We start from the raw sequence: 25,179 nt of genomic DNA, 5'->3' as shown, positions 1-25,179 counted from the left end.
GAAGATCTTCAGGAGGTATTTCTTCCTGTCATTATGGAGCTTAAATTCTGGTAGAAGAGTACATAATACAGAAACGGGCACAATAGAAATGGGAAATAGGGGGCAGCTAGATGGCGCAGTGGTTAAAGCACCAGCCCTGGATTCAGGAGTACCTGAGTTCAAATCCGACCTCAGACACTTGACACTTACTAGCTGTGTGACCGTGGGCAAGTCACTTAACCCCCATTGCCTAAAAAAAAAAAAATGGGAAATAAACAAAAAAGATGAGAACAAAGAACAAAATGAGATCCCAGGAAAGAAAGATCATTTCTGAGCAAAGGATGAGGGAAGGCTCCATGGAAGAGGTAGACCTTGAGTTGGGTGTTAGGTAAGATGGCAAGAATGTGAAGGATGGCATTCCAGGATAGGGAATGGACAAAACAAAAACTAGAGCCAGAGAAGTCCTGAGGCCTGCAGAGCAAATGAAAAGCCATTGAGTGGGGGCAGCTAGGTGGCACAGTGGATAGAGCACCAGCCCTGGAGTCAGGAGTACCTGAGTTCAAATCCAGCCTCAGACACTTAACATTTACTAGCTGTGTGACCCTGGGCAAATCACTTAACCCTAATTGCCTCACAAAAAAAAAGGAAAGAAAAAAAGAAAAGCCATTGAGTGTGGCTGAAGTATCGAGGATGTAGAAGGGAGTCTGATATATAAAGGTCCCTTACATGCAAAAGCTGTAGGACAGCTACCCCAATGGGCAATTCAATCTATCTATCAGTCAATCAATTGATCTTATTAATCATTTACTAATAATTAATTATATTATGTATTTGAAGTACCCACTATGGGTCAGGCTCTGTGCTAGGCACTGGCATACAAATACAAATAAGGACATGGCCCCTATGCCTAAGGAGGTTACATTCTAATGGAGAAGACAAGGAGGGTATGTATCATTTGCTATATAACATATAATAAATAATATATGTGGAACAAATATAAAGAGAACAAATACAAGGTAGTTAATAAGGTAGTTTGGGAGGGAGGACACCAGAAGCTGGTAGGAACAGGAAATAATGTTCATACTTTAGCTTGATTCCCCATAGAGCACAGTCCCAGTCCCAGGTCCAAAGCCCCCTCAGGCTCATGTCTTAGGCCCCGTGCTGGCCTGCCTGACTGCCATACCACCATGCCTGATATCTCAGCTCCCAGGTCGTTATGGCTCAAACTCCTCTGGTACTTGAAACTAAGGAAAAACAACATATAGAACAAAACCAAACACCAACAGACCCATTTCTCAGAGTCAAGGTAAAAGAGAGATAAACAAAGGAAGATAAGGTCCCTCCCCTCTCACCTATTCAGTTCATAGATTCCATTCTGGATGCACCAGCTAGGAGATACCAAAAAGGGCAGCCAAAAGATGGCTGAAAAGAGCCAACTGCTTAGTCTCACCACTCTTAAAGACATAGGCAGCTAATCAAAGTCTCTCCTACCCATTTGGTGGGAGACACATGGTAGCATTCTCAAAAGCCCAGGCTACATAAGTATAAGATGACAACATCTCTAACCTCACCAAAGCAGTATCTTCTGTTTTTAGAAACTCATTGGTTTCAGCATTTTTACTCTTCTCTGTTTTTGGTTTTGGTTTGGTTTTTTCTTTTTCTAGGATCATTATTTCAGTATAATTTTGGTTTTCCTTGATATACTCAGTGCATATTTTATTAAAGTCAAAAATATATTAATTTAAAATTTCATTCAATAGATATTTCTAAAAAATGTGTAATAGACATGTTTCAGTCTAGATTAGAAAGCCCTACTTATTATATTTTTGTGGTCCCTTTTATATGTTTAATCATAACTCACAAAGCCAGTATGATTAGCATGGTGCCCTGTGTTAATATTTGATGAATACGCAAAGGCTAAATATTTTCCAACATGCTCATGACATAGATATGTGCCAGATAGATCTGGTTTAGGCAGAGCCAAGGTGTCAGAGTTGTAGGAACTAGCATGCCAAATCTCCCTCCGTAAAATTCCTCTAAACAGATCTAAAAAAACAGATCGGATCTTAATAAGAATTCCAGAAAAAGTCACGGTGAACCATCATTTCTCCAACTTAGCTCAACATAGGGAGAGAGACAGGGAGGACTGTGGACACTGGGGATGAGATCCATCTGGGAGTGTACCACATGCTAGCATTTCAGTGCCCAGGGAGAGGCTCTGCACCAGGGCAAGAGAAGCTCCCAGAGTTATACTGGGGCTCCACCGGACTCATACCTGGTCACTGTTATAGGGCCAGCTATGTTCCCCACTATCCAGTTCCAGGTTACAGACCCAGCTAGTATCAACAGCAGCTGTGTGGCTCATACCCCACACACAGATCAGGGTTTTGTTTCCAACACTTTGTCCATTCTGGAGAGGAATAACCCAGGCCAAAATTAGATTCCAAAGGAGAGCCTACAATTCTGCCATTCTGAACCAAAAAAAGTCAAAAGACAAAAAAAAAAAAAAAAGAGGAGAAAATGTAAGATCTCATAGTAAAAACAATTTGCCTGGAATATAGATCAAAGAGAAAAAAAATTAAGAATCAGTGACTATTTGGACATCAAGAAAAAAAAGAAGCCTAGAAGCATATTTTAAGAAATCCTAAAAAAAACCCCAACACACACACACACACACAAACACACACACAGTCAAGATCTCTTAGAACCACAGGGTAAAGTGGAAATAAAAAGACTCCAAGAGGCACCTCCTGAAAGAAACTCCCAAACAAAAACTCCCAGGAACATCAGTCAAAATCCAGTGCTTCCAGTTCAGGGGGGAAAAAGGCAGCTGGAAAGAAAAAAATTCAGGTACCAAGGAGTTAATCAGGATCACATACAATTTAGCAACCACCACTATAAAGAGGCAAAGAACTTGGAATACAATATTCTGGAAGGCAAAATACATGAGCTTAAAGCCAAGAATAACTTAACCCAAGTAAAACGTAAGTATAATTCTATGGGAGATGTGTGAGGGGTTGGGGCAGGGAGAATGAGCCTTTAATGAAATAGAGGACATACAGTGGCAACTAGGTGGCACAGTGGATAAAGCACTGGCCCTGAGTTCAAAATCAGCCTCAGACCCTGTGTGTGACCTGTGTGACCCTGAACAAATAACTTAACCCTCCTTGCCCCACAAAAAACAAACAAACAAACAAAAACAAAAGAAATAGAGGACTTCCAAGCATTCCTGATAAAAAGTTCAGAGCTATGGAGGAACTCTGAAGTGTAAACACAGGAGTGAAGGGAAAATTTTAAAAGATAAATATGAACTGACAATGATAAAGGACTAAACAAAGATAAGCAGCTTACTATATATGTATGTATGTATGTGTGTGTATATATGTATATGTATATATACACACATACACATTCTACTCATCCTATTTTAAAATTTGTAACAGGAAACCTAATAATACTTTAAGGAATCTTAAAATTAATAACATGGAATTTAAAATTTTATTGTGTAAGTGTAGAAACTAAGGAGTTTCTTCAATTACTTCAATTCCTTATTATGACTAATTTGAGAAGGGGAGAAGAGGAAGCAGGTAGAGAAAGATATGGGGAGGAAGGAAGAGTGGTAATAAGATACACACAAAATAAGATATACACAAAAAAGAGAGGCAATGAGAGGGGGACAAATAGAGGGAAGAGAGAAACTGTAGAATAGAAAAGTATGTAGCAAGAAATAGGGAAACAGTAGCAGAAAGAAAAATAATTTATTCAGTATATTTTAGGTGAATATTAGAGTTAGCACCATACCATTCACCTGGATTATTAACTTCAGAGTATTGTTACTTATTACCACATCTACTATCCTTCAGAAAGTTAATTAACTGATTAACCATTGTTCATATCTCTTTAACAGTTTTAATATTCATACCTGAGAGACTCCATTCTGGATCAGAACAGATCAGCATATTGTAAATTTTTCCCTATACTGCTGTAGCAAAAAAATAAAATAAAATAATGAAAATACAAATCAGGGGATTTACGCAATTTGAATTCTGTCTCTTAAAACTTTTGTAATATCTGGCAAGTTACTTGTTCTCTTTGGGTCTCAGTTTACCCATCTATCAAATGAGAAATTTAAATTCACTGAACTCCTCGCTCTAAATTTATATGCTGACACTATGATTCTAAAAGAGGAAAGTATTCAGAGAGATTAAGTGCCTCTTAGAAGGGTTCTTCAAAAAATATATCACCTCGGGGCAGCTAGGTGGCGCAGTGGATAGAGCACCAGCCTGGGATTCAGGAGGACCTGAGTTCAAATCCAGCATCAGACCCTTGACACTTACTAGCTGTGTGACCCTGGGCAAGTCACTTAACCCCAATTGCCTCACTAAAACAAAACAAAACGAAACAATATATATCACCTCAGTGTCCCTCCCCTCCTATCAGGGAGCAATCCCATATAATAAATAATTGTTTTTTAAAGACAAAAAAAGAGAAAAAGGAGAAAATCAACGTAACTAATAAATACAGTGAAAAGGTCTGATAACATGTACAATATACAATACTTCTGAACCTCCTACAAAGGGTTGGCTTGAGAGTGTCCTCTTATGTCTCTTCTTTTGAGGCATGATTGTTCTTTATACTTTTGTAACATTTGCTTTTGATTTGTGTTTGTGAATAGTTGTTCTTCCCATTTACATTACTATATTCTATGTATTGTTTTCTTGGCTCTACTTATTTCACTCTGTATCATTTCCTGTAGATCTTTCCATGCTTCTCTGTATTCAATCCATTCATCATTTTATATAGCAAGGTAATATTTGATTATATTCTTGTACCATAATTTGTTTAGCCATTCTTCCCCAATCAATAGGCATCTACTTTTTTCTAATTCTTTACTAATCACAAAAAGCGCTCTATAAATATTTTAGTGTATATGGGGACTTTCTTTTTATCAATGGTGTCCTTGCCAGTAATGGAATTATGGATTTTTAGTCACTCCATATGCCTACTTTCAAATTTATTTTTATTTATCATTTAATCTTAAATTGCCTTAACCCTTGTGCAAGCCCAGATCCCAGAACAAGCCTTACATGTTGATTCACAGCTCTCCCAACAATGCTCCAGTATGGTTATCTTCCCTCAATCCCTCCAACACTGACTGTTGCAACCTTTTGTCACCTTTGCCAATTTGCTGGGTTTTGAGTTGAGACGTCAGGGTGGTTTTGATTTGCATTTCTCAAATTATTAGTGATTTACAGCATTCTTTCATATAGTGGTTAGTACTTTACAAATTTTCTCTTGAGAAAGGCTTGTATATATCCTTTGACCACTTATCTTTTGGGGAATGGCTACTGATCATAAAATATGCCTCTTGCTATATATGTACATATATATGTCTAGCCACATAGACATATATATGTTAATTATTTATCTTAGATGTTAAATCCTTATCAGAGATATTTGATAAAAAAGATTTTTTCCCCATTCAACCACTAACATTCTTATCTTAGATACATAATTTGTATCTGTGCAGAAGCTTTTCAGTTTCTTGTAATCTGTTATCTGTTATCTTTTATCTTTATCTTTTGTAACTACCTTTATATCATCTTTGGTTAAAAGAATATCTCCTACCTATAGATGTGAGAAGTATATTATTTATTTCTCTTGCAATTTTTTTACTGTATGATCATTAATTTTAAGGACATGAATCCATTTAGAATGTATTATAGACTATACTATTCTAGGTTTGTTTTCTCCCTGAAACAGAAAGGTTTTTAATTTAATCAAGTTCTTAAATCCATTTTAATTCCTACATTTGGGGAAAAGTACCTATTCAAATAAGTGATTTTGTGGTAAATCAGTATCTAAACTAGGAAAGAACAAGGAGTGATCCATGTAAAAAATTACATATCCAAATGAGATTTATTGATGAATATTTTTATAGCCCCTGGGCCTCACAAGATCTGGAGATGGTGAATGCCTCAAGTTTTCAGGTCTGCTTCCTGAGGTGGGCTTCCCTTAGTTTTCTGGGTGACAGATCAGCTCTTAGGAAAACTACTTGCTTTTCCTTATACATCTCTGATTTCTTCTGCCTAGAATCATCTTTTTCACCTTCAACTCTTGGAATCTCAAATTCCTCTCATTATATAGCTATTATGTCACCTCCAGCATGAGGTCTTTCCTATCACCTCCCCAATCCACCAGATTACTTTGTATCTACTTAGTAGATATTTTGTACTTATCTGTCTACATTTTCTTTTCTCCCTAGTAGAATGTAAACACCTTTATTGAAAGGCCTGTTTTATCTTTGTCTCGGTATAGCCAATATTCTGAATAGGGCTCTGCCCAAAGTAGTCACCTAATAAATGCTTGTTGAACAAATGAAAGATCATAACAAATTGTATATTAGAGTTAAATAGATGTTTCACTCAGCACTAAGTTGTCACACCAAAGTATTACTTTTTGAATATACAATATGTGAATTGAGAGACAACATGGCATAGAATGTGAGCCCTGTAGTAACTGGGATCACATCCTGTCTGTGACACATGCTAACTATGTGACCACTTAACCTCTCAGTGCCCCCAGGCATCTCTCAAAGACTGTGTTTCACATAAGTTCATATAATCAACAGAGGGAAGGCACTAAAATGAAGATGAATCAGTAAGGGTTTCCTGTAGAATGTGGGGTTTTAGCTGAGACTTGACGGAAACCTTTAAATGGGTGCTAAAAATATTGTATTGAAGTATTGAAGTAGGGAGTTTCTGTGTTGGTTATTATACATTGGTGAAAACACAGGTCCTAACCATATAATATACATGTAATGACCGAATCCTATCTTATTGTTGTTATTAAGTCATTTCAGTTGTGTCAGACTCTTCATGACTACAATTGGGGTTTTCTGGACAAAGATACTAGAATGGAATGGTTTGACATTTCCTTCTTCAGTTCATTTTACAGCCCAGGTTCATACAGTTATAAAGTGTCTGAGGCCAGATTTGAATTCAGGAAGATGTCTTCCTGCCTTCAGGCTCAGCACTTTATCCACTGTGCCACCTAGCTGCTGAAACAGTATTTTATAATCTCTCAGAAGTGTACTCCGGACCTTATCCGCACACGTTAGCTCCAATAAACTCCAGTGGTCCTATTTTGTCCTCCAAGATCCAACACAAAATCCTTTCTTTGAGGTTAAAAGCACTTCATAATCTACCTCCCACCATTTTAAAGTCTTCTTATACCTTACTTATAACCTTCAACATACTCTTCCATCCAGTGACAATGGCCTCCTGGCTGTTGCATGAACAAGATCCTCCATTTCTCTCAGCTGTGGGCATTTTCTCTACCTGTCCCTCATGCCTGGAATGCTCTCCTCCCTCATCTCCACCTCTAGGGTTCCCTGGCTTTTTTTAAGGACCAACTAAAATTCCACCTTCTACAGGACACATTTCCCAATCCCTAGTGCCTTCTGTCTATTAATTGTTTCCTATTTATCCTGCACAGAACTTGTTTATACAAATTTGTTTCTTAGTTTTCTCCCCCATTAAATGATTACGAGTTCCTTGAAGTTAGGATTGTCCTTTGCCTTTCTTTGCTATGCCAATGCTTAGCACAATGCCTGAGGAGTCACTTAACAAATGCTCACAACTGATTGATAGCATGTTTACAACAGACATATTTGTTTCTTTTACTCCTTTCTCTCAGCTGTCATCCTGTTTCTGGAGAATGTTCTTGCAAACCAGGCTGGTCTGGACTCTACTGCAATGAGACCTGCACGCCTGGATTCTATGGGGAATCCTGTCAGCAACTATGCAGCTGCCAGAATGGAGCTGATTGTGACAGTGTGACAGGGAAATGCTTCTGTGCCCCTGGATTTAAGGTGAATTATTTTTATTTTGGCCAGAGTTAGGGAGATTTAGCAAGGTAAAGTTTAGAGGAGGAAAGAGTTAAAGTCTGGAGAATATGAAAAGCAGTATCGTTATGAAAATTGCTATAATAAACCAATATTTCAAAAATTATTCACCTTATGAAAGAGAAGCACTCTAGCATAGTGAATAGAGAGCTGGCCAAGAAGACCCAGGTACAAGGCCTATTTCCAACAAATATCAGCACTGTGACCCTGGGCAAGTCACTTAAATTCTTAGTGCTCTAGGCAACTCTCTAGGTCACAGAAAAGTTTCTGACTTGCATTGGTAGAGGAAGTTTCCTTCCTTGAGAATTCCCTATATCAATGATGGGTCCAGTCCCTAACTCTATGAAAGAAAGAAAGGAGAAAGGGAAAACACTAATGTAATTATAAATATTTATTATTGAAGAGAAAACAGAAAGTCTGATTTTTTTTTTTTTAGTGAGGCAGTTGGGGTTAAGTGACTTGCCCAGGGTCACATAGCTAGTAAGTGTTAAGTGTCTGAGGCCAGATTTGAACTCAGGTACTCCTGACTCCAGGGCTGGTGCTCTATCCACTGCGCCACCCAGCTGCCCCGAAAGTCTGATTTTTTAAAAAGAAAATACACTAAAGCAAATTTGAAGGCTTGTTACTTATTCTTCCTATTTTTCTTTAATTTAAACACTTGACAGTATATTTTTTTAAAGTCCAAGCTATTTCCATATTAAATTTACTATTTTAAAGATAAGCAAACTATGGTATGAAGAGTTTACATTTTAAAGTAACTCTATAGTCAATCAAAGAGGCTGGAAAGGCCAGTAGTGTTTTATCTTGACCATTCCATGACTTAAAGGCAGTACTACGCTCGAGTCATTCTAGGTTATAAGTCTTTTCTCTTTTTAAAGACTATAAAAAGGTGGCTTCACAGCTTCATTTTTTAATTTATCCTTGTGTTGAACAACATTTAAATGTCATGAAATTAATTTTTATATAAGCCCTCAGAAAAACTGTGTGTTGTAATCCAAACACCACTGGACTTGAAGTTTGGAGAGATCTGGCTTCGCATTCTGTCTCCAACATTTAATTGCTGGCCGGAGGAAAATAGCTTCACTTCTCCTGAACCTGTTTCCTTCTCTATAAAATGAGGATGATGACACTTGTTCTACTTACCTCAGGGGTTGCTATAAAGAAAGTACTTAGTCAATCTTAAATTACTATATAAATTAGAGATAGTTATATAAATGTGAAGCTACCATTCATATATGAAATCCTGTCACGTGTCACTATTACTTAAGAAATCACTTCTTAGTCTTCTTATATTCTTCAAACTCAAAGAACAAAATATAGACCCTCAAATATTCATCTAATAATCATATTAATTGACAACGAAAGTGGAACACCATCATTTAAGAGAATGTTAATATTTATTTGCTCTGTTAAATTTATAGTAATATTCCTAAATCTATAATCACATTGTCTCTTTTTAGTTGTTATAAAAACTGTTACTATTGATTATACAATATGGTATGATACAAAACTAATTTGATCAGAGTTACCTAGCAACATGGGCTTACACAGCACTGTATGCCAAACTAGGGTAGAGCCAATGCCATCTTAGATTATATTAAAATCTATACTTAACAGACCATATACTGGTGAAAGTATAACAACACTTTTGAAGAAATTTATTGGCCAGTACCATTACAAAGGTTCAAGGTAAGGAATCTAGAATTCTATATGGGTTCTAGAACTCATAATTAAGACATGTTTTCATTATTCATGTTTTCTCATTTGTGCCTTTCTAGGATGCCACTTGTTCTACTCCTTGTCCTCTAGGGACTTATGGGATAAACTGTTCTTCTCAGTGCAACTGTAAAAACGATGCCACTTGTTCTCCAGTAGATGGTTCTTGTACCTGCAAAGCAGGTAAGGTCTGAATGATCTCATATGTGAGCCTGCAATGAAGAAGAAGATATAATATAAAGTTATATGAGCAACAAAGGATAGTGGAAGAACCATAGCATTGAGGTTTTAGTTCCAAATGCGCCACTAATAAGTGGTGACTACAAGTCTCTAATTCTGTAGGCCACAAGTTTCCCCTTCTGTAAAATGAAAGTATTTGGTGTAAGTGAGCTCAACAGTCTCGTCCAGTTTGAAAATCCTGTGATTCTGTCAACTTTAGAAAAGCTGCAGGCAGACAGTTACACATCTCTGTCCATGTATTCATCTCAAACCTGAAACTTATGGTAGAGTCATTATAAGAAATGCTTGTACAAAGCCCATTTTGTGGGAGGGTCAGAAGGTACTCACTCATCCATAGGTGTGACAGCAATCAAGAAGCACAAGATCTCCTATATGATTAATTCTGCTGGATGTATAGTTCTGGAAAGCATTAGCATAGATATGATTAAATCTTTGAGAACTGCTGAGATCACCAAGTGGGATAATTTAGAGAAGGAAGAGAAGACAGCATAGGACAGAGCCTTGGGGGATAGCTGCAGTTAATATTACTTGGATGAAGACCCAGCAAAAAAGACTGAGGCAGGATCAGATAGGAAGGAAGAAAAGCAGGAGAGAAAAGAGTCATGAAAACCCAGGAAGACACGGTGATCTTCAGTATCAATGGTTGCAGAGAAGTAGAGAAGAATAGAGAAAAAAGACCATTGGATTTGGCAACTACAAAATCATTTCTAATTTTGGAGAAGATTGCTTATGGTGAATGATAAGATAAAAAAATAGACAGAGGATTCATTGTTGAGTGAGAAGAGTGGGTGGTGGGACCTAATGCAGATGGCTTTCTCAAGGGACTTAGTCAAAAAGGGGAGAAGAGATTTCAGACTAGAGAGTGGGCATTGTTGGATCAAATGAGGATCTTTTTAAAAAAATGGGACATGTCTATAAACATCAGAGAGATGATGTACATAGGGAGTCAATGAAGGTTAAAGAGAGAGTGAGGCCAATCTGCTGGAAATGTCAGGGGTGGGATCAAGGGCATGTCTACAGGGGTTTGTCTTGTCAAGGAGAAGATTCACCTCTTCCTCTGAGATAGCAGTGAGAGAGAGATAATGAGGAAATGGGTGATGTAAGATCAGTGTGACTATAAATAATATGAACAGCTGCCTTTATTTACTCAACATAATGATGGCACTGTGCTGTGGCAGGTTGGCATGGTGTGGATTGCTCCATCAACTGTCCCAGTGGCAAATGGGGCTTTGGCTGCAACTCAACCTGTGAATGCCTAAATGGAGGAGCATGCAGTGCCCTGGATGGAACCTGTACCTGTGCTCCTGGATGGCGAGGGGAGAAATGTGAATTTGCTTGCCAGGTAAAACTCAAGACATCTATCCGTGCAAGGGTGTGAAATTCTCTTTTCCAAAGCAAGTCTGTGAGAATTTTCTGCTGTTTTGCTGGATAGCTTGGGTCAATTTAAACAAAATCCAGAGAGATAGTAGAATTATTGAATTCCTTAGATTCCGGTCCTAGGGAAGTATTTGTAAAAATGGGAGATATGAGTGGAGTGGAGAAAAGGGAATTGGGACATTTACACATAGTCTGCAATATTCTAAGCATCTGGATGGTGGTGGGCAATGGGAAAACATTGTCCTTATCATGCTTTTCTTTTCTCTTTTTCCCCTTGATCCCCAATCCCCATGTAAATGTACCTCTTTTGGCTTTTTCCTCTCCATTTGTATAAAAGTCATTAATATTTAATAAGCATCTAGTCTGTGCTTATCATAGTAATCCTTAGGTCATAAAAGAAGTACGAGAGAACTTTCAGATATTTATATGGCACTTTACAATGTATTTAAAATTTTAAATTTTATATACTTATGGGGTAATAAATTTACTTAGTATTTACTATTTCAAATATTTAGTATTCCCCTAGTTAAAAAAAAACACACACACACTATTCACTTGTTTACTTAGAACATTAAAAGACTGTTTGTGGGGCAGCTAGGTGGCGCAGTGGATAGAGCACCAGCCCTGGATTCAGGAGGACCTGAGTTCAAATCTGGTCTCAGATACTTAACACTTACTAGCTGTGTGACCCAGGGCAAGTCACTTAACCCCAATTGCCTTATCAAAAAAAAAAAAAGACTGTTTGTTTTGCAGGCAGATAAAAGGTCATCATATCTAGAGCTAGCTAAGTCCTCAGAGGTCATAGTAAGGAAGCAGCAGTAGTCCTCAAGGTGAAGAATCTGACTTCAAATCTCACCCCTAAGGCTGACTACCTTTGGGCCAATCACTTTGTCTCTGTAGGCTTCAATTTCCTCTTCTATAAATGGAGTGGGTCAGAATAGATGGGCTTCAAAATCCTGTCCAGCTCTAAGTATATGCTCATATGAATTAGTTCAACTCTTGTGTTTTATAGATCAGGAAACTAGCTACATGCATTTTCTAATAATATAACACTCTTTTTATTTCCCTGACTCCAAGGAGCATTTTACCAGTTTCATGCCTGTCAATCAGTACTTGCTGAATGGCCGACTTACCTTCACTTAGACCTCTCTCTCCTATCACAGCCTTGTCTACCAGAGACACTGAATTCCATCCATAGTATTTTTGTCTTCAAAGAACACACTGTGATCATGATATGAAAGTAGTTGAAATGCAGCGTTATTGAAGCATGCCCACTAACAGAGGAGGCCCTTTCTCCTCACCATTTCATCCAAGCAGAATTCCATTTTCAAAGACACAGAAGAAACTGTTAATAGCTCATACAGAGGCTCTATCAATGGATGCCCTAGATATTTTACCAGGAGCTAAGTAGTTTTGCCAAATCACATCTAAGCTTTGAGCAAATTTTCAGTATTTTGAATTTGAAGATTTTTCTTTCACAATCTACAGTACAGGAAAATGGAAACTCTTGAACATAATAATCTGTCTTATACATCAAATATATTAGCAAATTAAGCTATTTTCCTAGTGAAATTCCATTATATTGTTCTGCTCTGGAATTTAAAAATTATTTTGATAAGACTATATTCATTTTCAACATTTAGAGGAAAGTATCAACAAACTGGCTTTTATATTGGATGCCCCCCCATCCCCAACACACAAACTCTCTATCACCCTCAGATATTTTTTAGCATGGGTCTTCCTGGGGATATAATTATGTCATCAATACCAACATCACACATGTTTTCTGTTTATTCTACTTCTGTTTTCTACTGTTAGCTAAAATTATGGTGTGTGTTTTTTCAGTTGGTAGAGTGACTCTGGTGTCCTTCCTTGCAGCTACTTTATAGACTAGCATGAGAGCAAAAAGATGTAATATCCTTCTCCTACAGACTTAAATGCCATGCTCATGAAACATTTGATTTCTATTATCCTGTAGAAAAATTCTATCTTTATAAAAAATAGCAGGATAATTCAGTAAGGTTTTGCATTATAATTTAGAATATACTAAAATTCATCATGTTATTTTCTAAAAGACAGGGAAAATTATAACTTTTAGATAAACTATTTTAAAATAAATGTGTAAGTGAAAAGTCTGTAGAATAATGTCATCTCTAATCTTTTCAGCCTATGATATACATAGAACTGTAAACAAAAGGAAGAATCTTACTTTTTCCTCTGCTTAATACATAAAGAGGCAGCATAGCATAGTGGGTAATGTCCAGGATCTAGAGTCAAGAATGCTTCAGTTCAAATTCTGCCTCAGACATTTATTAGCCATGTTGTCCTGGCCAAGTGACTTTATCTCCCTGAACCTCATTTTCCTCATCTGTAAAATGAGAGTGTTGAATCTGATGATCTTTAAGGTTTCTTCCAGATTTTTAAAAATGTTGGTCTTCCTATCTTACTCAGGCTGGAAGTACAACAGCCATTCACAGGCCTGATCCTACTGCTGAATGGAATGGTGGCTTCAACCTATGCCATTTTTCTAACCTGGGCTGGTTTACCCCTCGTTGGGCACTATATTGATGCCAGACTTAGCATGGACACCTTTAGTCCTCCTACAGCTCTGAATTCCTGAACTCAAGCAATTCACCAACCTCAAGCAGCAGAAATTACAGGCAGGCACCACCATACTTGTCCCTTCTAGTTCTATGATTTTAACATTTGTGGGAGAAATTCTAACTTCTGTTTCTGTAGGAGAGATTCAATAGCATGAGGTTTTCTGATTCAGCCTTTCCACATTTATCTGTCTCATTCTTAAATCAGAAAATTTCTTGTTGCTTAGACTCTTAAATAGAATGAAGATACTAAGAAGAAAGAATAAAGGGTTTTTTTTTCCTTTCCTTTATGGTTTAGTGTAACTGTTAGATAAGTGATTGAATCTGTAGACTTTTACTTAATAGTTCATTTTAAAAATCTAATTTAAAGGTTATCATCTTAGCTTTTTAATTTAACCCATTCCAAATTATATTGTGAAACCTTTGGGGGGAGGTACTATTTATTTATTTATTTGTTTGTTTGTGGGGCAATGAGGGTTAAGTGACTTGCCTAGGGTCACACAGCTAGTGTCAAGTGTCTGAGCTGGATTTGAACTCAGGTCCTCCTGAATCCAAGGCCAGTGCTTTATCTACTGTGCCACCCAGCTGCCCCAGAGGTACTATTTATGCTAAGGTAGGAAACTCTTTTTTTTTTTTCAATTAATTGGGTAAAGAAATAAGAAAAGCAGAGAAGGTTAGTTATTTCCATAATAACTAAAATGACATATGCCTCATTGTTGCTTCTCTCTTCCTCTGAACCCAATGTTCTATAAGATTCCACATCTTTCATTGCTGTGTTTCAACAACTATATTGACAGGATGGAACTTATGGGCTGAACTGCATGGAGCGCTGTGACTGTAGTCATGCTGATGGCTGCCATCCCACCACTGGCCATTGTCACTGTCTCCCTGGATGGTCAGGTAAGAAACAGAGGCCTCAGAGAGAAAACCTAACTAATATAAAAGCTAACACTGTCCTGTGCAGCCCTCTTTCTCTCCTTCAACAAAATTACATCCATCAGTCTTTTAATAACAGAGGAAAACTAAGACCCCTAATATTGGCAGAATACTGTTGAACATCTTCATGAGTTTATCTCTGACACCTGACAGTCCCAAAAAAACCATTTCACCTGTCTGGGGTTCATTTTCCTTAACTGTAATGTAAAGGCATTATATTAAATAATCTCTAAGGTCCTTGCCAGATTTGTTCTTATGATTTTCATTGGGAAACTTAGAAAATAATGCAAATTTAAGTAAAGAGTAAGGTCAAACTTCTGTAATTGAGTGACTTCCATTCAGTTTGATAGCCATTTGTTAAGTGGCTACTATTTAGGTGCTGGAATTAAAGAGAGATATACAGGACCTGCTTACACTCCAATAGAAGGAAAAATGTATAGAAAAATAATTATGTTAGAAGAGAGAATGTGATAAATGCAAAGGAGAGGTCCAGACAAAATGATATCAGAAACTTGAGGAGGAGTGGAAATTAAATGAAGTTATAAAGATAAATGGAAACTATAAAGCTGAAAGGTCTCCAAAAGTTTGGATATTCATTCCTGGATGTAATCTTTTTTTTAAACAAATATGATCTTAAAGCATGGTAGGTCTAGAATGCTCTTTTGAACCAATTAGTCAACTATATTCAGGAGGGTTTTTTTTATTATGTTGCCTCATGGGTGGATACTTTAATTACAAAGTCCATCAAGGAATAATTTTTTGTCCATGAAAAACAGTCTTATTTGCTGATAAGATGTAGGTATTTAATATCACATCTGAGTCTCAATTTTATTTCAATATTGTTTGTTGAAAACCAAACTAAATGAAACATATTCAAGTAATTTTAAATTATCAAGAAAAATATCAAAATGCCATACTGTTCTAGAAGGGTAGCTTGTAATAACTAGAATAGAATCATTAACATTTTTTTAAAATTATAATTCCAAAAAATATAATAAAAACATTGCTGATCTCCTAATCTTCAGGAAAATGTTAGAGTTTTAAACTGGGGGTTGAATGAAAGGTAGGTTAAATATTCTCACACCTTTAAAAAAAATCATGCTATCAATAGAAGAAAATCAATACCGATAAGCATTTTTCAGCTTTAAATTCTCACTTTTACATCCAGGAAATCATGGGATTATCTAGAAGCTTCTATTTTAACTTGGTGCTGCCTATACTTCTTTTTGTGTGTGTGTGAGGCAATTGGGGTTAAGTGACTTGCCCAGGGTCACACAGCCAGTAAGTGTTAAGTGTCTGAGGCTGGATTTGAACTCAGGTCCTCTTGACTCCAGGGCTGGTACTCTATCCACTATGCCATCTAGCTGCCCCAAGATTTTCCCCAAGCAATCTTTTTTCTTTTAAGTGAGGCAATTGGGGTTAAGTAACTTGCCCAGGGTCACACAGCTAATAAGTGTTAAGTGTCTGAGGCCGGATTTGAACTCAGGTACTCCTGAATCCAGGGCCAGTGCTCTTTCTACTGTACCAACTAGCTGCCCCAGTCATAAGGATTATTAAAAGTCAGATTTGTTCCTGTGGGAAATGCATTTCTCTGAGGTTAATCTTACCAGAATTCCCTGTATTGGCAGGAAATCTCAAAAATGGTGGAGGCCCTTTTAAAATAGAATCATTCTTGTTCATTCTGTTCTAGGGAAGTAAAGTACAAATCCTATAGCTCTTTTTCCTTGATCTCAGAGGTTACTTTATCTGGGAGGAAGTGTTTGTCCAGACTCATAGAACTCAGATTCAACTCCTTCTCCACAAATGCAAAGATTATCCTTTTTTGTGTGTGTGAAGTAAAGGCCTTTCCAATGAGCAGATTAGGTAATTTTATTGCACTCTATCACACCGAATCTGCCTTTGTTGTAATAATGTATTAAGTCGTATTAAGGCAGCATCAGGATGTTCTTGTATTTACTGGTAGTTATGTGGCTATCTACTGTGGTTGAGAACCAGACTGTAGAAGCCACATCCTAAGTCTGTGTGAGAGAAGATGCAAATGTTGGCCTGTGGCCGGAAGAAAATGCTACATTCCACTGTCTGGGTCATGAGAGGCAAGAATTGGCGATATAAATCATCCTGTCTGGCCTTAGACTTTTAAGGACTCCAGAGGAAATAACATTGATCCTTCTATACAATCTAATGATGTAATTATGCTGTCAATCATTATGTACCTGTGCCTGTATTTAGCAAGGGATATCATAGTGATTGAGTCAATTTGCCATATGAAAATCTATTGTTTTTTTAGCTTGGAAATAATTGTTGCTTATAGGCAGCCTAGACTGACTCATCTTGGTGTTTTTCTAGGCCTTCTGATCTGGGATATTAATCACTAGTCATTTTAGCCTACTGTATGATGTTTCTTTACAGATATATTTCTTCCTAAAATGTACACTCTACTAAATGTACAAAGCACCTGCTGAGAGCTAACATAGAGATAGGAGAAGAAGGCTGCTGAGTTTTCAAAAGCATACTATACTTAGGCTAAAAACTTGAATCAAGGATAGGGGTAAATGCTGCTGGTAAAAGCTGTAATATTTTTTAGCCCAAGCATGGATGTTTAATCATCTACAAACCTGCCATGACTATGTGCATTGTAAAAGGCTTCTATGATGCAAAGTATTGTTTTTAATTTGAACACCAACTTTTGAGCCAAGTGATTAATATCAATTGAGGGAGTTTTTTTGTTTCTCCTCCCTATTCTTGTTCAGAATGTTATTTGACACATTAAGTGTCATTTGGTGAGGAGGTAGTATTCATGGAAGCAATATGATTTTTGAGAATAACACTCATTACAAATCAGAGAAATCTTACAAATGCTTGAACTCTCTGTGTCTCTATAAAAATGAAATATGTGCTCCAAGTAAGGATTTACTGTGAGAGAGGCTTTTTTGACAGGGTAGATGATTGTGCCAATTTTAGAATTCAATATCAATGTTTTTGGAGTCTGTAAAATAGGGGTTTTCTTGCCATTTCCTTTTCCAGCTCATTTTATCGATGAGGAACCTGAGGCAAAAAAGGTTAAGTGACTTGCTCAGGGTCACACAGCTAGGAAGTGTCTGAGGCCAGACATGAACTCAGGAAGAGAAATCACTGACTACAGGCCTGGCATTCTATCCACAGCACCATCTAGCTGTCCTATCAATGCCTTACTTTCTTTTTAATTGCCTCTGAAATAACTCGCACTGATAAGATAATCCTATGTTTCAATTACTTGAAGGTATCCATTGTGACAGTGTGTGTGCTGAAGGACACTGGGGCCCAAACTGCTCACTGCCCTGTTACTGCAAAAATGGGGCATCATGCTCACCTGATGATGGTATCTGTGAGTGTGCACCAGGGTTCAGAGGCACCACTTGTCAAAGAAGTAAGTAACTCATCAGGGTTTTATTTCCTCCTTTTCTCTGAGGTCTTTGTAGAGAGGATAATTCTCTTTTTTAAACTTTTTACATAAAAGATGAGGAAGACATTTAATTTGATTTAAGCAATTAGAGAATAGAATTAGAGATTAAAATAAACAATGTAGCTGGTTTTTTGTCAGCCTTGCAGAATTGACCTCAACAGTAGTTTCTCTACAATGTTTTTCTTCCTATTCTATCCTTAATTGCCCATTTAAGCAGACTTCAATCTTAGGATAATTATACATAGGATAATTAGCAATACCATTTGGATATTTTACTTGATCTTTACATCGGTCTTGCAAACAGTGATCAAAAATCATTTGATCTGCAAACATTCCATTCAATCCATAAAATTTGAATTGACTCTGCCACTACCTTGCTGCCTTAAGCAGTCATTCTTACCTCTTATTGCCATTCCTCATAAATTTAATGTTATAAGCAGCAATAGCATAGAGGTAGATTGGTATTGTTAAATGCAGTTAGGATGAATGTAAACATTTCTCTACTGAAAAGTTTTGTGTTGTGAAAATAATTTGCAAGCTAAAAATAAGCATTAGCTAAATGCAAACCAAATCACTAAAACTAAATCACAGAAAATCACTTTGTTACCCTCCCCCAAAACCTTTTGAGCAAGAAAAATCTCTCCTATATATTCTGCATTTCTTTTTTTCTGTTATAGTTCTTGAAGAACAAATAAATTATTTGTTTCTTTTTATTTTTTTTTCGGGGCAATGAGGTTTAAGTGACTTGCCCAGGATCACACAGCTAGTAAGTGTCAAGTGTCTGAATCTGGATTTGGACCTGAGGGTCCTCCTGGATCCAAGGCCAGTGCTTTATCCACTGCCACCTAGCTGCCCCCCTTTTTGTTTGTTTTTATTTTTTTGCAGAGAACAAATAAATTGCAAGGTGATTCAATTGTATTTGAAATGAGCTTATTATTCATCGCTCTTCCCCCATCCCCACCCCATATTATTAAAAGTCATTACAGATCTTTGGTTCTGTTCTCTTTGGAGAATTTCATGAGCCATTTCTGGAAATACAACCCTTTCCTCTTCTTTGCCATTAACCTAAAATTTGATATAGGCAATAAGAAGAAAAAAGTAATATGGAAAAGTGCCATGATTTTTCTCTTTGATTTCAGTTTGCTTACCTGGATTTTATGGACATCGCTGCAGCCAGAAATGTCCTCAGTGTGTGCACAGCAGTGGACCATGCCACCATATCACTGGACTGTGTGATTGCTTACCTGGTTTCACAGGAGCTCTTTGTAATGAAGGTAAAGGCAGTTTGCCAGAGGCAGATACAGTGACCAAAAATTCACAGAGGAAATACTTACAACGAACCAAGCCTTTTGACAATTATGTAACTACAATTTAAAATATATTGCTTATTGTATACACATACATACACACATGTGTGTATTTATTCTTTGAACTGCACTATTTTCATTTGAGTTATAATCTCAAATGAAAAAACAAAATAAAGAAAAGCAAATTTTCTTGTGTTGGTCTCTCACTGTTGTTTTTTGTTTATTATTGAGTGTCTTTCTCTACTTTCATTCATTTGAAAAATGAAAGTCAGGAAGATATAACATATACTTCAATCAGTTAATAATAATTTTTTTATTTCTCTGCAGTTTGTCCCAGTGGTAGATTTGGAAAAAATTGTGGGGGAATTTGCACATGTACCAATAATGGAACCTGTAATCCCATTGACAGATCTTGCCAGTGCTACCCTGGTTGGATTGGTAGTGACTGCTCTCAGCGTAAGTTTAATGTGTTTTCTTATTAGTAGGCAAAATCTTCTTAGAACAATTTCTTAGCACTTATTTTAAAATATTTTTCCATATTATTGAAACACAGTGTGGTTAATTATAAGACAAATTCTCTCAGGGCAAAAATTACCTTGGGAACTTTCAGGCTATCAGATAGTAGCTATCTAGCCAGATGTGAGAATAAAATGAGATATTTATAAAGTCCTTTGCAAACCTTAAAGCACTACGTCAATGCTAGTTATTATTATTTAGTAGACTGTTTCTTCATTGTATTATGCTAATAATCTGCATGTGGTTTACTATGAAGTTCTAACCTCTTGAATGCAACTCTGAAACCTGCCTCCCCAATGCCAGCAGACTTTTGGTCTGTCAGCTGGATGGCTAGCTGCCTTCCATCTTCTCCATGAGGCTTCATGTCACCTTCTCTAACTTGCTTTCCTCACACTACCAGACACAGAGATGAGTGAGTATGTGATTGTTAGTTTGATAGTATGTGTGAACTTTTGGAATACCTGTGGAATCACTGAAAATTACTTCCTTAGGGGCTCAAAATAACAATTACCACTTCAAAAGATAACATAAACAAGGAGTAACTTAGATACTAGGAAAATCTGGTACTATTTATCATAAAATATACATCAGATAATCATTGAAATCTGACCTACCTTCCTCTGTATATCAGAGGAATCAAGGGGCAGGTAGGTGACATAGTGGATAAAGCACCGGCCCTGAATTCAGGAGGACCTGAGTTCAAATGTGAACTCAGACACTTGGCACTAGCTGTGTGACCCTGGGCAAGTCACTTAACCCTCATTCCCTCACCAAAAAAAAAAAGGATTATGAAAGAACTCTTGAATTACTAATGTAGAGATGGGAAAGGCAACTTTGGGGGAAAGGAAATGTTAGATATGACTATTTCCTGCGTGCTATATTTACATAATGTTATATTTTGATATGCCCCCCAGATAATGCCAGAGTTGTCTGGAGCTATACTTTTTTATGGACTCAATGTTAATTCTGGGAAACATCTGGACACTGAGAAACAGTTATGTTTTAGAAAAAGAAGCCAGAATGTTGTCAGAAACTGAGCAATATACTTTTTTTCTTCTTCAAGTTTTCTTTATTCTGGAATTTGTCTTTTCATTCCCTTTTGGGAACAGGATGTACTAGAAGAAGGTCTGTACAGTGATAGTTAAAGTGTTTGGCACCATGAATAGAAGGATATTTCTATTAAAGTTGCCTCCATGACCATCATAAAGAAAGATTTAGCTTGATGAGAGGGCCTTCTTCAGTCCTCTTAAAAAGAATTGATCTTGTTCATTTCTTTATGAACTTCTGATTTTCATGATACCTCCTCGATATTTCTTTGCATGACTTAAAATATCTTGTTGCATGATTAGCACACATTCTACAAAGAGAAAAATCAGGTTTATAGTAAACGTAGAAACTTAGGCAAATGAAAGAGATGAATATAGAGGAGCAGATAGCTTTCACAGGAGGGAGGAAGCCCCTGTTTCCAGATTTCACCTTTTGTCAAATGAAACTTGTGAATGGGGCACATGGGAATTTGCATGTGTATCAACAGTGGAACTGGTAATCCCACTACCTCTTTAGAAAAAAACCCAATATAAATATTTAATGAAATAATTATAAAGTATCACATAAAATATACCTCCTCTGCCTCAATAAATGAGATTGCAGAATTGAGAAGTTCCCAACATTTTAGATGACTTTGCCCCTGCTTTTTGATGTAATCTTTGGGGAAAAGCATTATATTAATCTGCATATCGAGGCGGTTAGGTAGCACTATGGGTAAAGTGCTGGGCCTGGAATGAGAAAGACCTATCAGTCAATCAATCAATTACCATTTATGAAGTACCTACTATGCAACAAGATGCTAAGCATCCAGGATAAAAAGAAAGGCTCACAAACAAATGGAGAAGACAGTATGCAAATAACTATGTATAAACAAGCTATAAACAGGATAATTAGGAAATAATCAACCAAGGAAAGGCATAAGAATTAAAAGGGGTTGGGAAGGGCTTGTAGGATGTGGGATTTTAGCTAAGACTTGAAGAAAGCTAGGGAAGCCAGGAAGTGGAGATGAGAGAGAGAATTCCAAGCATAGGATGCTCAGAGCCAAGAGTCAGTGTCTTGTTACAAGACCAACAAGGCCAGCGTCACTGTATCAAACAATGTTTGGGGGTAGGGAGGGGAACTTAAGGTATAAGAACAGTAGACAAATCAGCAGAGGTAGGTTATGAAGAGCTTTGAATCCCAAAGAGAGGATTTTTTGGATCCTGGAGGTGATAGGGAGCCAGCCACCAGATGTTGTGTGTGTATGTGTGTGTATCTGTGTGGGGGGCGGCAGTGACCTGAATTCAAATCCAGTCCCAGGTGCTAACTTGCTGTGTGTGTCAGGATCAAATGAAATAATACTTGTAAAGTGTTAACACAGTACCTGCCAGATAGTAGGCACTTATTAAATGCTTGTTTCCTCTTCCTAACAAATAAAGAACAAATGCTGCTTATGGGACACATCAATTCATCTCTCTGGCCCCTGATTTTCTCATTTATAAACTAAAGGAGCCAGGCATGGCAGCAAAGTTCTATACTCTCTGCTCCTGGGAAGGCTGAGGCTATTGAGTAGCTCGAGTGTAGGAATTCTGTACTGCAATAGGACTAAAGTTGAAAGGATATTCACACTAAACCCCAATATCAGTATGGTTCCTATGAGCAAAGGACCACTGAGTTGCCTAAGGAGAGGCACTTCCAGCATGAGTGAGATATTGAGATCAATTAAAAAAACCAAACAATTCAAACAAATGTTAAGTAAAATAAAATAAAAGGATTGAACCTGATGATCACTAAAATTTTATATTCCTAAGTCATATTCATATTGGATATTACCAAGTCAGTGCTGCATTCAAAATGTTGTAAGAAATAGTATGGAAAATTAATTTTTTTCACCTAGTTAATTCCTAAAACTTTAGATTTATTCTTTTATAAGGTCATTATCTATACTGTAGTAGGTATTTTCCAGAAAAGTTGCATATAGATAAAACTTTTGTGAATTGAATTACTTCTCTGCGCTCATTATTTTATAGGTAGTTTAACCTTATTTTCTAATTCATCATTTGTTTTAGAACTGTTTCTGCCTCTTCTTGCCTTGTCTTCCCCAAATCAATCATTAATTTTCTTTTTTAAAGATTTATTTTTAATTCATGGAATAAAACAAGCATTTCCACAACATAGTGCAATTTTAAAAAATTATTTTGCACATTAATTATTTTTATTTCTTTTATTTTTAATACATGTCTTTTAGTTAATTTCTATAAATGAGTCCTTAAGTACAGCAGGGGATTTTGATATTTAAAGGAACCCTGAGGTATATAATAACCCTCTAATTAATATGCGTTTTAAGTTTAGGTTTTCATGTAATAATAGCAACTCAAATTTCTACAGTGCTTTAAAGTCTCCACATATTTTCCCATACCACCCCTTTGGGGTAGGTAAGAAAACTATCATTGTCCATTTTACAGATGAAGAAACTAAAGCTGTAGATGGTCGCTTAAAGTCACTAATGGGACGTATCTGAGGTGGGATTCAAACATGTCTCTTGCCTCTTAAGTCCAACCCTCTTTTCACTATGCAAGTGGCAAGAAGTTATATTTATTTTGGGTGGGGGGCTGAGGCAATTGGGGTTAAGTGACTTGCCCAGGGTCATACAGTTAGTAAGTGTCAAGTGTCTGAGGCCACATTTGAACTCAAGTCCTCCTGAATCCAGGGCCAGTGCTTTATCCATTGTACCACCTAGCTGCCCCTGAAGTTATATTTATTTAGGGGAATTTGGGATGCTTTAATGTTTTTATTATAAAGTAACATTCTCTCGATCTGGAGACTATTTCAGAAAACTAACACATTTCTCCTGGTTTCAGCCTGCCCACCTGCCCACTGGGGTCCAAACTGCATCCATACATGCAACTGTCACAATGGAGCCTATTGCAGCGCCTATGATGGAGAATGCAAATGTACAGCAGGCTGGACCGGTCTCTACTGTACTCAGAGTAAGCAAGTCATATTGTCTTTTGTTGGCCATGATGCTAAACAGAAACCAAGGAAACAATGTTCATTCTCTGTGTGCCCCATATACGGTAACTAATTCTACATCATAGAGATTTCCCAAATTATACACAAGTTGTGTTCCATGAATTTGTTTGTAAGTTGGTTATTTGGAAATCAAAATTCACCTTCACAAAGGAATAATGTTATTGATTATGGTTAGGATTCCAAGCTATTCCCTATTTAATTCAGTATAGTTAAATATTGTATTTACATGAAAAAATAACTGCAGTAGAAAAAAGTTATAAATGTGTAGTACTAGAGCATTTCTTTTAATTGGGCCTAGTGAGGAAGTTCCTTTCCAAATACAGATTCAACTTATAGTCTTAGAGAACTTCCTGGGGCATTAAGAGGTTAAATCATCTGTCCAGAATCATGAAACCAGTATATAAGGTTAAGAGCCAAATTCAGGTCTTTGTGACTTCACTATGCCAAATTTCCTCTTGCTATAATAATATCAAGGATTAGGGTTAATAATTAATTAAAGTCAATTAATAGGTTGAGTTGGAAACTCCAGGGTGAAGTGGCCATGTTTATAAATTGAACTTTTGTATTCCAAGACTTTCTTGACTTTCTTAATCTAAGTTTCATTCATGCTTTCTCAACTGACATCCTTCTATAAAGTAGTAAGTATTAAGTAAGCTAGAGGAGATCTCCTTAAGTTGTAGAAAGTGTTCCTCATCTAAACTCATTTTAGATTTTTTTTTGTTAATAAAACTTTAGGCTGAAAATCATGGTATATTCTTGAGTGTGTCATAAAATGAGTCTCCACTGAGTACAGCATGACTTGAACAAGTGACTTGCCTTTAGATATGTAATTTTAACCTCTCTGAGCCTCTGTTTCATCATGTGAAAAAATGGGGATCATCAACTTGTCCAAACTACCTCACAGGCTTGTGAGGAAAGTGCTTTATAAATTTTAAATCATTGTATAAATGTGAGTTGCAATGACTATGGGGATTGTAGGTGCTGCAGGGTGTGTGTGTGTGTGTGTGTAACTTTCATGATGTCTTTCCACAATATAAAAATCTAAACATGAAAATAAATCTAGTTTTGGGAAACCACCATCACACAAGATGTATTTTAAAC

At 36.8% G+C, this 25,179-nt stretch overlaps 1 protein-coding gene across 2 annotated transcripts in view; it reads left to right on the top strand.

Annotated features, from left to right (window-relative positions):
- MEGF10 (multiple EGF like domains 10) overlaps positions 1-25,179 on the top strand; it is a 138,609-nt gene that overhangs the window by 84,954 nt on the left and 28,476 nt on the right. For both annotated transcript variants that reach the window (XM_043977268.1, XM_043977269.1), the window contains 8 exons: positions 7,678-7,852; positions 9,664-9,784; positions 11,020-11,183; positions 14,616-14,718; positions 18,014-18,160; positions 19,336-19,470; positions 19,831-19,959; positions 23,907-24,035. In XM_043977268.1, the coding sequence (XP_043833203.1) occupies positions 7,678-7,852; positions 9,664-9,784; positions 11,020-11,183; positions 14,616-14,718; positions 18,014-18,160; positions 19,336-19,470; positions 19,831-19,959; positions 23,907-24,035 (1,103 nt within the window). The remainder of the gene's footprint in view (positions 1-7,677; positions 7,853-9,663; positions 9,785-11,019; positions 11,184-14,615; positions 14,719-18,013; positions 18,161-19,335; positions 19,471-19,830; positions 19,960-23,906; positions 24,036-25,179) is intronic.

The sequence above is a fragment of the Dromiciops gliroides genome, chromosome 1 (genome assembly GCF_019393635.1).
Source record: "Dromiciops gliroides isolate mDroGli1 chromosome 1, mDroGli1.pri, whole genome shotgun sequence".
NCBI lineage: Eukaryota > Metazoa > Chordata > Mammalia > Microbiotheria > Microbiotheriidae > Dromiciops > Dromiciops gliroides.
The sequence above is the reverse complement of the archived record's forward strand: the minus strand, read 5'-3'. Positions and strand labels throughout refer to the sequence as shown.